Genomic DNA, 11,159 nt, shown 5'->3' with positions numbered 1-11,159 from the left:
CACGAATGGGAGATACTTTTCTTTAAAGCCGATTAAGTCCGTCGTCTCTTCCACTCTCCAATTGCTCTTCCCCCATCCCTACTCACCTTTATAATCTCCTCTGTCGCATACGCACATAAGATCAGAGCCGTGCATTCCATTCTACAAACTCACCAACCTCATCACGAACCTCAATTGGATCTACAACTAATATCCCATTTCCCCACCGGGCCATCATCACACCCCAAATACCCCCATCATGGCCGACAGCAAAAAATACAGCAACAAGCTCGCCGGCGCCCGCGTCCTCGTCATCGGCGGCAGCTCCGGTATAGGCTACTGTGTTGCCGAAGCTTGCCTCGAATTCGGCGCCTCGGTCACCATCTCCTCGTCCCAGCAATCCCGCATCGACTCCAGCATCGACCAACTCCTCACGGCGTACCCGAGCGCCAAAGGCCGCATCGCAGGCTACGCGTGCGACCTGTCGTCCCCCGGCGTCGAAGCGAACATCGAGAAGCTCTTCGAGCGATGCGGCGGGCCGAAATTCGACCACATCGTCCACACGGCCGGCGATCAACTCGCCATGCTCAAGCTCGAAGATGCGACCCTGGAATCTATACAGAAAGCGGCCATGGTGCGGTTCAACTCGCCCCTCCTGCTCGCCAAGCACGCGCCGAAACATCTCAACCCCGGACCGGCGTCGTCGATCACCCTGACGACCGGCAGCGTGAGTCGGAAACCGAACAAAGACTGGTCGATCGTGGCCAGCTATGCGACGGGCTTGCACGGCATGATGAGGAGTCTGGCACTCGATTTGGCGCCTGTCAGGGTGAATTTGATAAGCCCGGGGGCGGTGTTGACGCCGCTTTGGGATGGCATGGCGAAGGAGAAGATGGAGAGCTTTATGGAACACATCAAGGGTAAATGCACGACTGGGGAGATTGGGAGGCCGGAGGATGTGGCGGAGAGTTATCTTTACGTTATGAGGGATTGGAACGTTTCGGGGTCGGTGATTGATACGAATGGAGGGTTTCTATTGACTTCCTAGTGGGGTTGGGGGTGCTGGAAGTGAGTGACGATGGCTGGAGAAGTTGGCAGGATGGGACGCGGGGTCGTGGATTGCTGAGCTGAAATGACGGGTTTCGTTCCATCGATTGGACAGGAAGGAGAAGCAGAGGAGAGGCAGGAAGAAAAGACGAGAGAGCGTAGCTAGATGTAAAGATATACGGAGCATACAGTAGAGCATTGTTCTGTGCCAAGCAACGCGTCTTTAAGTCCAAATTGTGACATTCTTCCAGGCAAGTCACCCAGAGAAACAGAGAAAAGCTGGGGGTAGCAATGACCGTCTACCTGATTGAACTCTTGATACGTTGATATACGCAACGCTGGGCTGTTATACCAGTCTTTTGGTATAGACTCATCATTTCCTCGACGGCTTCTTGACAATTGACTTAGGCCGGGATCCCTCGCCTGTGGGTTTGAGATTGTAGAAGCCCAACCAACATGATGCCTTGCCGGAACAGGGATAAATCTTGAGGAAAGTTGAGATCTGTATGGGCTTCTTCTCAACTATGGCATGGCACGTCCAGCGTGATGTTAATCCTCAGGTTCGGTTGACTCTGGGGCAACCTCATCAGTGAAGCACCTCACACACGGCCCACTCCGAGACTCACCGTATCCCACACCACACCCCCGTTCATCCCCGCGGTGAGATTTTGGTAAGCGCTGACATCGATGTCCAAGCTGTTGGTCTGATTACTTCCGCATCGTTCATCGGCCGGCACGTCCGTCTTGCAGTAATTCTGCGCACTCCCGGCCGGACACGCGTCTACTATCTCGACGATAACACTTCCATAAATTCGGTCGTTGGAAGAAGAGCCGTATAAGCCGATATTGTCGACGCGGTAGCAGGTGCCGCACTGTACTGCTACTGGGGGACAGGATGGCGGGATGTAATTGGAGGATGGATATTGGCCACCGTTTGCTGTGCTGAAAGATGGTTTCAGTCAGATGAGCATCGGAAGGGATTTTTATATTGGGGGAGCGAGAAAGGGCCATGCCAGCAGCGGGATGAGAGACGGACCAGACGCTAGTATTGTATTGGAAGTCCATGTTCGGTTGGCTACCGGTGCACAAGCCAGTAGAGATATCTCTACTAATGTCACCGGCGGCGGCGGCGAAGATGTCAGTATTATCTGTGTTAATTCGATCAGTGACCGATGTCCCAAGATATCAGAATCCTAGGGTTGATAGCAGATGAGGGATAGCTCACCTGCGGTGGTAGATCTGTTCGCATTGGAGCATACTGTATCCCCTTGAGCCGCGTAGTCGTTGAACGTTGCGATTCCTTGCACTCGTATAGGCGCTGGCACTGGCTCTGTCGATGGCTGTTTTGCTGGTAGATAAGCAGGGATAGCCGCTAAAATGCACAGGCTTGACGAGAGCCACACATGTTAGACCACAGATGTTCTATCACCGCTGAGGAGAAGGCATCGAACCTGCATATGGCTACAACTACAGCCAACACCTTCCAGCGTCGCTGTTGTACGCTCGCCCATATCTGCGCGAATGCATGTTTTGGAGGAGAGGCTGAGGGTTCTCTATGATTTGATGCCCGTAGGTGCTCAGCTCGGATGTCTTCGGTCAGCCATGGAGACAGGTCCTTGGTTTGATGGTGTAGAGTCTTCCATTGTGTCCATGCGGCGCCGTTCATGGGCTCGACAGCGTCCAGCATCCTCCTCCGAAGAAGAAAATCGGTGTTTTGAAGGCAATGAGCTTAGGGTTTCTTGCAGGGGCGATGTCGTGCCATCTTCATGACGTACAGCAAGCATAAGAAAAGGCATGCGGGAAAAGAACCGATACACAGAGCAGGCAATTGGAGACTGACGGCCAAAAGAGACTAAGAATAGAGAAACACATGGGAGTCGATGAAGTTACTTTGCAGCGCTAGTGATGCGGCTGCAAAATGACAGGCGCGCAAGAGCACACAATTGAAACGTGAGAAATCCCAGGAGTATATCCGATAGATTGAAACATGCCGCGGCCTTTTTTGCCGCTGTTCTTTGATGGTCTTTCGAGGTCACCCAGGTACTCAGTACTCACTACTGCGTTCGGCCAAAGAAGGAGTATTCAGATGTCGACAGGTTGAAGGCTTCTCATCGTCCAGACCAGGACTTTGGGCAGGGTCTAAGAAGCAGTCGTCATCGCCTATCATTCCGGACAGCATGTGCTATCGTAAAGATCGTGGTCACCTACTCCGTGGTGAGCAAGCGATATTCAAGCTGGCAGACATCAAAGAACCAGACTCGAGGTCGCAGGTTGGGGTGCAAAACAGCATGTTTTGGGGGCTAACGCTAGGCGGAAGCCCCCGTAACCAGCGTGGAGCCAGCGTTCAGGTTCAGGTTCAGGGCTGCCCACCACGGAGACTGATTTTAGGACTTTGCCTGCTTCACCAGGATCAGACTTTTACTCTGGTCTCGGCGACGGCTTGATTTGCTGTCATCAAAGACCCTTCATCAGAGCTGAGAAAATTCCAATCATTTTCCTATGCATCTTCAGCTTCAGCTTTTCCTGTGAGCTGAACAACAAGCCATTGGCAGCAGACCAGGCGCTGGCCGGTTGAGCGAACAGCTGCTTGTAGCTGCACTTCCTTCGATTATTATATTGCCTATTCTCTCAATTCCAATGAATTGATCGCCGGACGAAAGTAGGGCGATTCAATGTTTCTTGATTGGCTCGTCGTGATTCCTTTTACCGCATCATACTGAGTCATTCATAAATACCCGATTGAGTCACAAGCAAAGGACGAAGGAGCCACTCATCCAAATACAAGAGCGAAAGGAATCGCAGGTCTCAGCGCTTTCACTTCTCAGCCTTCGCTACTGTCTATGTTCTTAACCTTGAATCTGTCTCCTTCAACGCCCCGATATCTTGGCTCGAACCCCTAATTTTCAGGAAACACTGCGGTCTTTTCATCAAAATGTCCGGCCAGGGGTATCCGACATCACCTACCCCAATACACCTTGACGGTACTACTCTCGAAGGTGGAGGCCAATTGCTGCGCCTTGCGCTCTCGCTCTCTTCACTGACGCAAATACCAATTTATGTCACCGACATCAGAGGTAAACGGCCAGGGAAAGTTTCCGGCCTGAAAGCATCTCATCTTGCCGGAGTCAAATGGCTAAGTAATGCTACCGCCGCGACGACTGAAGGCATGGAGGTAAAAAGTAGGCAACTAGTGTTTAGACCCTCTAGCAGCAGAGCAGAGACTACAGTCAACAAGGGTCAAGAATGAACACGTCAGCAGAACGGAAGGCGAAAAGGAAGGCGTATGGGAAGACATCTTCGATAATGGTCAATTGGTCCGGCGCCAGTCTCACATCCCAATGTCCTCGCCCGGCTCCATTCTCTTAGTCTTGCAAGCAATACTCCCGTATCTACTCATGTCAAATTGCAACAATGTGGAAGGCCAGAAGACGGTCGTACCGCTTCGTGTTACCATCGAAGGCGGTACGAATGTGAGCAGTTCTCCATCCATCGAATATTTTTCGCAGGTTCTTCTGCCAATGCTTTCTCAAAAGTTGAGCATTCCTCCGATCACAACTTCGCTACATAAAAGAGGCTGGAGTACTGGAAGAAGTGAGATCGGTAGTGTGACGTTCGATATCGAACCTTTGCCTCAGGCATTCGTACTCCCAACATTCTCTTTCCAGGATAGAGGCGAATTGGCCAAAGTTCACGTCTCGGTTCTTGCGCCAGAAGCTACAGCTAGGAACAGAATCAGAGACAAAGTGACCGCGCAATTGCTCGCGTACAGCCCTGAAATCGAGATTTTGTTTCCCGTAGACGAGAATTCTGGAAGTGAGAAGCGTTTGTATCTTCTTCTTGTTGCAGAAACTTCGAATGGTTACAGACTTGGACGCGACTGGCTGTTTGACGAAAAGGCACGAGGCTTGAGCATGGAGCAATTGTGCGAGAGGCTAGTGTCAAAGGTCGTGAAAGACCTCAAGAAGGAATTGAAGCATGGCGGGTGTGTGGACGAGTATATGCAGGATCAGACAGTGGTGTTCCAGGCTCTTGCTGCAGGGAAAGCAGAAGTCGATTGTGGGATTGAAAGAGAAGCAACCTTGCATACGAAGACCGCCAGGTGGGTTACTGAGCAGATGATAGGCGCGGGCTTCGATGAGTTGGGAAGGTGTCAAGGATTGGGATATGCTGTGGGGGAGGACTTTCAGAAAAGAAGTGGGATGCCATTACAGGCATGATGGAGTTAAGCATTTGATACATCTTGACGATGCATTACCGCGTCCTAGATTTCTTCAGATAACCTTCGCTCACTTATCGTAAGATGAGCTATATAAAGCTCCGTCTACGATGCCCTCTTTCTTATGATCTGGTGGGTCCAATTTTTCCTGCCATTAAGGTCAGCTTCATCGATGTGTTTCTTGCTGCGTGGATACCGACGCTTCCTCCTCAAGAAAGAAGCTCATGAAAAGGCCGCCATATCTGCTCGAGGGCTCTGGTCTCCGATTGTGACCAAGAGGCTGCCATCACTCCCTAGAAATGGATTAGCTCAGACCATTTTCTCAGGACGAGTCATCTGGCCACTCTCACCAAGATGATTCAAGACTCCCACCAAGCCTCGCCTAACGCACATCGCATCAATTGCCGTGGCCGCAAGATAGATTATGTACCATGCCGCTGAAATGGGCCGGCCGATGGTGTTTGCCGTGATAATGCATCGTCCAAACGCTATATGCATTCAGATTGTCAACAGATCCTCGAGGGCAATGAGCGAAAGCTTCTTACGTTCAGCGAAAGCTTGTGGAAGCTCTACATCTACGTGCTCAGTCCCTCCGTTGCGTGGGCCAAAGATTTCCTGATTATAGCTGAGTATTTCGAAGTCAGCGTTCAATTCTTGGCGTGTATCGAGGAAACCTAGGCCAAACAGAAATATTACTCCCGCAGCACGTTTTCGAAATCTTATTCACATTAAAACAAGGAATAGTCGGTCCAAAATCACACGTACGATGCAGGCATCCTATCCAGCACCGGGCGACAGGATCCTGGGGGTGGCCCTGTCCCCACGCACTGGACATTTGAAGGGTTATACGGAACCATTCGTATGGCGAGTCCTCCGCTTTCACCTGGGAGGGCAAGACCGAGTCAGCTGCGCCCAGAATCAAGACTGTGTTTCTCCAAACGCGAAGGCCGATTCTCTCCTATCGAATGTTTCAACGATCTTGCTCACCTATGTCTACCGCGACACCGCCCTGTTGCATATAACCTTTTACACATATACCAAGAATAAGCGATGCAGCTCGAGAGAGCTCGTCGCCCGTTGATATGTCAGAGATCACATCACTTTTACGTGTGATATCAACGGCGCAGAGACCGTCATCTGGGTCCCACCTCAGCAAACGTGCGCAAGATCAATCGCAGACCACGGAGTATGATCATACTCACGGCTAAGAACCCTGAACGGAAGAGGAATATCAAAGTTTCCCTCTGTCCGCAGTCCAAACGTTCGACGGGTAGTACTTGTGGGTAATAGCTCCCAGGCCTCTTGGCAACTGGCAATGTTCAGACCTTGACCGTAAGTCGATGCATCACATTTAATCCTTGGTGCTGTGAGATGGAGGTTGGTCAAGGTTGATACATTCTTAGCTGGTGTTAGAGATATGTTGACCGGCGCACTAGGAGCGTACGGGGCTGGCCAAGAAGAATCCAATGACGAGGTTCTCTTGAAAGTCGTGATGTCGCTCATGGGAACAGATAGATCCAGCGGAATACCATCGTTAGTGCCTTGCTCAGGGGACGGCACTACGCTCGACGAAGCTATGCAGACCAACAAGATGAACAAATTATGGGGGACGAGCCACAGAGCCATCGAGGTGACGGCGCTCGCGTCTAAAAGGACAAGGTGTAGCGGCGGATTTCTCTTCTTTATAGCAGGAGACAGCATCAAGGCTGGCGCTGAGGGATAAGCTACGGGTGGAGAAGCCAATGCATTCTACCACGCGTTTAGGCGAGTTCCTCAAGCGCCATGAGTGCATTGCATGGCAAATCCAACGATAAGCGTGGGAACGATCAATGAAGCGCTTGAGACAAAATCAAGAACAATTTACTCGAGGGAATTACACTTGCCTTGCTAAAAGCACGGACAGTCGAACAATCGTCATACTCCATAGTATCTACGAACACTAAGCCTGTAGAACTTCAGAAGAGCAGAGCGGATGATAACTAGACCACTCGATCTGTCAGTGGTCTAACACGCACGGTCAGCAGTTGCACGAAAGTCCCTGAGACGCACGTTTACCTGAACGACAATGCCCCCGGCATCTCAACGTAGACCCGACCAGACGAGGAAGAGAAGCCCATGCAATCCACAACCCACAACCGCAACACCAAAGCGGTGCCACCCCTCTGCACCGTATCCCCTCCCACTCCCCAGCCTAGCTCTCCCTCTTCCGCAACTCCCCATCCGCGCCCTCCACCAAATCCGCCTCCGCCTTCCCGATCCCTCCGATCCCCGTCTCTCCCACCGCTTTCCCCCCCCATAGAGCTGCCCACCCTTCTCGCCCTCGATTTCCTTGCTGACGGCGATGGGCTGGTTGCCTCTGAACCGCTTCCGCATGTCGATCATGCCTCGTTTGCACTCGCCGTAGCCCTTTTTGAGCTGCCGACAGCGGGTCGGGAGGCCGTCGACGAGCGGGGGGCGGAGGCAGTCGGCGGGGGTGTTGCGGTAGATCATGACGCAGTCGGAGTTTTGCAGGCAGGTTGCTAGGGCCGCGCCTAGAGGGGAGAGAGTCAGTGGTAGGTTTGAGGGGAAGAGATGGCGGGGAAGGGAGGGTGGGGGGGTTTACGGATGTCTTTGCACGAGGAGGGCATGGTGGTGGGCCGAGGTGAGTTATTGTAGTTGGTGGTGAAGTTTAGTTCGACATGGAGGGTCCAGGTAATCTGCTGCTCATAGTATCACGAGTGGAGAGCAAGGTAACGAATAGTTTTGACGTTCAGATTTGAGTGGTTGAATCTGGATTCTGGAGGTTGGGCAGATTTTTCTCCGAAAAGTACGCTAATGATGTTCTGCGTACGTCTTGATGAATTGAAGTTTCATAGTCCTACAGTACATAACGAACCATCTCTATTGCATCTTCTTTCCCTTGCTCTGCTCGTAGGCAGGCTCGCTCCACAGCCAGATTCCCACAAAAGCCACCCACCCGGCAACTGTAATCCATACACCTGCAATCCAGACCCAACCAGCACTGATCTCCCAGCTGCGTGGCCACTCGTCGTGAGCGAAGTGTCTGACCGTTACTTCCCGCTTTATGTCCACGTTGGTAAGAAATGGTCGCTTATGATTGACGCGGAATGAAAAGATGCCATGCTGGTCTGGAAGCTTGAAGGTACTGCTAAAGATAGTGCTGTTAGGTGTTTGAGAAATGGGTATAAGATCGAGACGATGATAGGGCGAAAGCATGGTAAATTCAAGCTGCAAAGCGTCTGAGGCATCAACCTTGAGAGGACTGAGATGATCGTAAGTGTATTCAGAGACCTCGATATTGAATGTCTTCGGGGACTATTAGCACCTTTGGTAGCAGCTTGGAGCAAGACTTCACTTACTACGTCGTTTTTGACGCGGTAGATTGTGGGATTGAGATATCCCAACTGGGCTACACTGTCGTTGCCAGCTGCATCTCCTGTAATTGAGCTTAGGTGGTGTTCAACTCTGCCGACCTTCAATACTCCCAGTTCCATGAAAGTCCATGCAGTGATCTGCTTCGCAAATTCTCGATTTGCTGTCTTGCTGTCTTTTCCATCTACGCTCTTGACTTTGCTGTCGAACCATTTGTTCTCGAGCGCTTCAGCAGACCCAAAGACCGTGAATCTGGCTGAGTTCCTGGCCTGCATACTTGAAACCAGTGAAATCTGTTCTCCTACAGCGAACGGATCCTCCACAACCTCAGCTTCGTCCTTGGGGTTGTAGCTGTAGGCGGTGCTCTTCGCTCGTAGAATCGGCGCCAAAAGCGGGCTCGAGTTTCCTAGTTCTTGGGCTACCGCTCTAGGGAATGCAATTGTGCCGTCTCCACCAAAGTAATTTTTGACATCTGATCGTATGCGGGAGCCTTGTGGCAGAAGAAGAACATCATGCTTCTCAGATGCCGAAGCTGCGTCGTAATTGAAGTGATCAACCACAAGAGAGTCGCGATCTGGAGGCAGATGAATGTCTAATTCAAGAAGGAGGGAGGAGATGGAGGTTGGCGTGGGAGAGTCGGCGGAGAGGGTGAGGAGTATGTTGCCATTTTGGTTGATGAATTGTAGTAGAAGTTTGGGTGTTAACGCAGGGCCCAGCCCTGGACTTGGTAAGCCAGAGTCGTCAACATTTGCATAGGATGATGTACCTTTCGACTTTGGGGGGAGTAGAAGGATGTGGTCGAAAGCTCGCTCCCCATGCTGGAACAAGGCAAGCTTGTCATTCTTTGGTGACTCAAAGGTGAGCTTGTAGCCTCGATCTGGTGAATCCAGTCAGCATGCGCAAATGGAAGATTGAAGGGAGTAGGATGAATTGTCCAACATGCCTTGGAGGTCGTCCCAGAACGTTGAGTATTTCGCCGTTTCAGATGATTCTTCGACGACAACCAGCAATCGGCTCCCAGTACTGCTTAGACCTTGTACTAGACCCAGCAGGGTTATGAATAATAAGTTAAGGAGCCACCGCATGTTGATATTGGTTGCTGTGGTTGTCCATACGGTAAAATCTCAAGCTTTCTAGAGACGTGTCGCCAAGCCATGAGATGAGAAACGTACCCCGGCCATCCCCCATCCAGCGTAGGGTACGATTGGAGGATACTAAGGTAACGCTAATACGTTCCCCGGCCGGACTGGATTACTAAGCTTAGTTGACCAATCAAGTACCTCAGATTTACCAACCAAGCGTACATACGTGACCAGAAATCTCAATACGAAGCTCTAGATCCACAGATTACTGAAATTCCACATCGAATGAAGACTTCATAAGAATTTGGGATTTCCCATCAGAAGAGAAGTAGAGCGCGGAAGCTAACGCATCATTCATAGATGATTCGAGAGTTGCAAGTGCGTGGCTGTTCAAGAGGCTGACAGCGGCCAGATTGAGAGGTATAAGATTGAGGGAAGAGGTAGCAACACTGAACGCTTCTGGAGGTCTTCCTGTGATAACCTGATGCGGGAACCTAACATGCACGGTTGCTCACCCTAGAAGAGCCTTTCGCTGACCGCAATGCAACGCCCGGGTACGACTCGATGCGCTGGGCTGTGTAGACGAGTTAGGGAAGCATTGCGAGAATACAATAAACCGCGACGGTCGAGGCCATCAGTGTGATAGTAATTCCCCGGCTTCTCCGAATGTCGGATTTGATGACCTGGCTGACGTTAGTACCATTCGTCCGAGTATGAAGCTCGCTTATGCTTGTGAAAGTGAGAAAAAAACGGGACATGCGCCAAAGCGAATGGATGTTGTAAAGGATAGACACTCAATGTAACCCATTGGGGAAGTTCACTAATGGATGAATGGTAGTTCTTTGGGGCTGTGCATTGGCAGACTTCAGGAAACCACTTACAACGCTGCTGGTGCACCGTAGTTACAGAGGGACACAACTTCCTACCAAGAATGTATTATTTACACGGCACACCTCTTTTCCAATGCACAAGCCCAGAAAGACCCCACGATCATCAAGATTCTGATCCTGTTGTTTTCACACGTGGTGGACGATTGTGGGTGACTTTCAAGCAATGAACCTGGTCTTGCTAACTGCTTCCGACGAGAAGATCAGCGATGTAATTCTTCATCACGAGTTTGGCATGTCTAAGCCGTCGATTTCACTCCATCCGGGGCAGGTGAAGCTTACTCAGTGCCGTGCTCGTGCATGGTCGGCGGTTTGACTCGCCTCGTCCGGGCGTAAAGCCTTGTATCTTGCATCTTGCATATGCAGCACAACAGTCACCACTTGCTTCTTCAAGTGGCCCATCTCGGCAGTTGCGCTGCTATCCGGTGCGGTGAGCAATCGATCGAAGGCGTAGCGAGGTTCTCCGATGCGACCCATGGAGCCTGAAAACATTCGACGCCTGGGCTCAATGCACGAACGGACCCATTCCGAGAGCAAAGAGGCGATGGTCAGCTTGGCTTAATCAATATTCCCAGG

At 51.2% G+C, this 11,159-nt stretch overlaps 5 protein-coding genes across 5 annotated transcripts; 2 read left to right on the top strand and 3 right to left on the bottom strand.

Annotated features, from left to right (window-relative positions):
• Positions 1-238: 238 nt before the first annotated feature.
• Positions 239-1,027, top strand: HO173_002150 (uncharacterized protein; the record flags this gene model as incomplete). The annotated part of the gene is made up of 1 exon (XM_037304085.1): positions 239-1,027. The coding sequence occupies one exon, from the start codon at positions 239-241 to the stop codon at positions 1,025-1,027; it is 789 nt and encodes a 262-aa protein (XP_037168880.1).
• A 517-nt stretch (positions 1,028-1,544) lies between these two features.
• On the bottom strand, positions 1,545-2,713 carry HO173_002149 (uncharacterized protein; the record flags this gene model as incomplete). The annotated part of the gene is made up of 5 exons (XM_037304084.1): positions 1,545-1,598; positions 1,653-1,968; positions 2,063-2,174; positions 2,252-2,412; positions 2,478-2,713. The coding sequence occupies 5 exons, from the start codon at positions 2,711-2,713 to the stop codon at positions 1,545-1,547; spliced, it is 879 nt and encodes a 292-aa protein (XP_037168879.1).
• A 1,245-nt stretch (positions 2,714-3,958) lies between these two features.
• Positions 3,959-5,243, top strand: HO173_002148 (uncharacterized protein; the record flags this gene model as incomplete). The annotated part of the gene is given in 2 exon segments (XM_037304083.1): positions 3,959-4,205; positions 4,225-5,243. 2 exon segments carry the CDS (start codon positions 3,959-3,961, stop codon positions 5,241-5,243), a joined length of 1,266 nt encoding a protein of 421 aa, XP_037168878.1.
• Positions 5,244-7,321: 2,078 nt separating this feature from the next.
• HO173_002147 (uncharacterized protein) lies at positions 7,322-7,869 on the bottom strand (the record flags this gene model as incomplete). Its single annotated transcript, XM_037304082.1, has 2 exons — positions 7,322-7,773; positions 7,845-7,869. The coding sequence occupies 2 exons, from the start codon at positions 7,867-7,869 to the stop codon at positions 7,322-7,324; spliced, it is 477 nt and encodes a 158-aa protein (XP_037168877.1).
• A 253-nt stretch (positions 7,870-8,122) lies between these two features.
• Positions 8,123-11,060, bottom strand: HO173_002146 (uncharacterized protein; the record flags this gene model as incomplete). The annotated part of the gene is made up of 4 exons (XM_037304081.1): positions 8,123-8,548; positions 8,602-9,332; positions 9,381-9,491; positions 10,901-11,060. 4 exons carry the CDS (start codon positions 11,058-11,060, stop codon positions 8,123-8,125), a joined length of 1,428 nt encoding a protein of 475 aa, XP_037168876.1.
• Positions 11,061-11,159: the final 99 nt, after the last annotated feature.

The sequence above is a fragment of the Letharia columbiana genome (genome assembly GCF_014066305.1).
Source record: "Letharia columbiana isolate WasteWater2 chromosome Unknown Sc0000004_s0, whole genome shotgun sequence".
Lineage (NCBI taxonomy): Eukaryota > Fungi > Ascomycota > Lecanoromycetes > Lecanorales > Parmeliaceae > Letharia > Letharia columbiana.
Note: the sequence above shows the minus strand (reverse complement) of the source record. Positions and strands in the feature narration are given on the sequence as shown.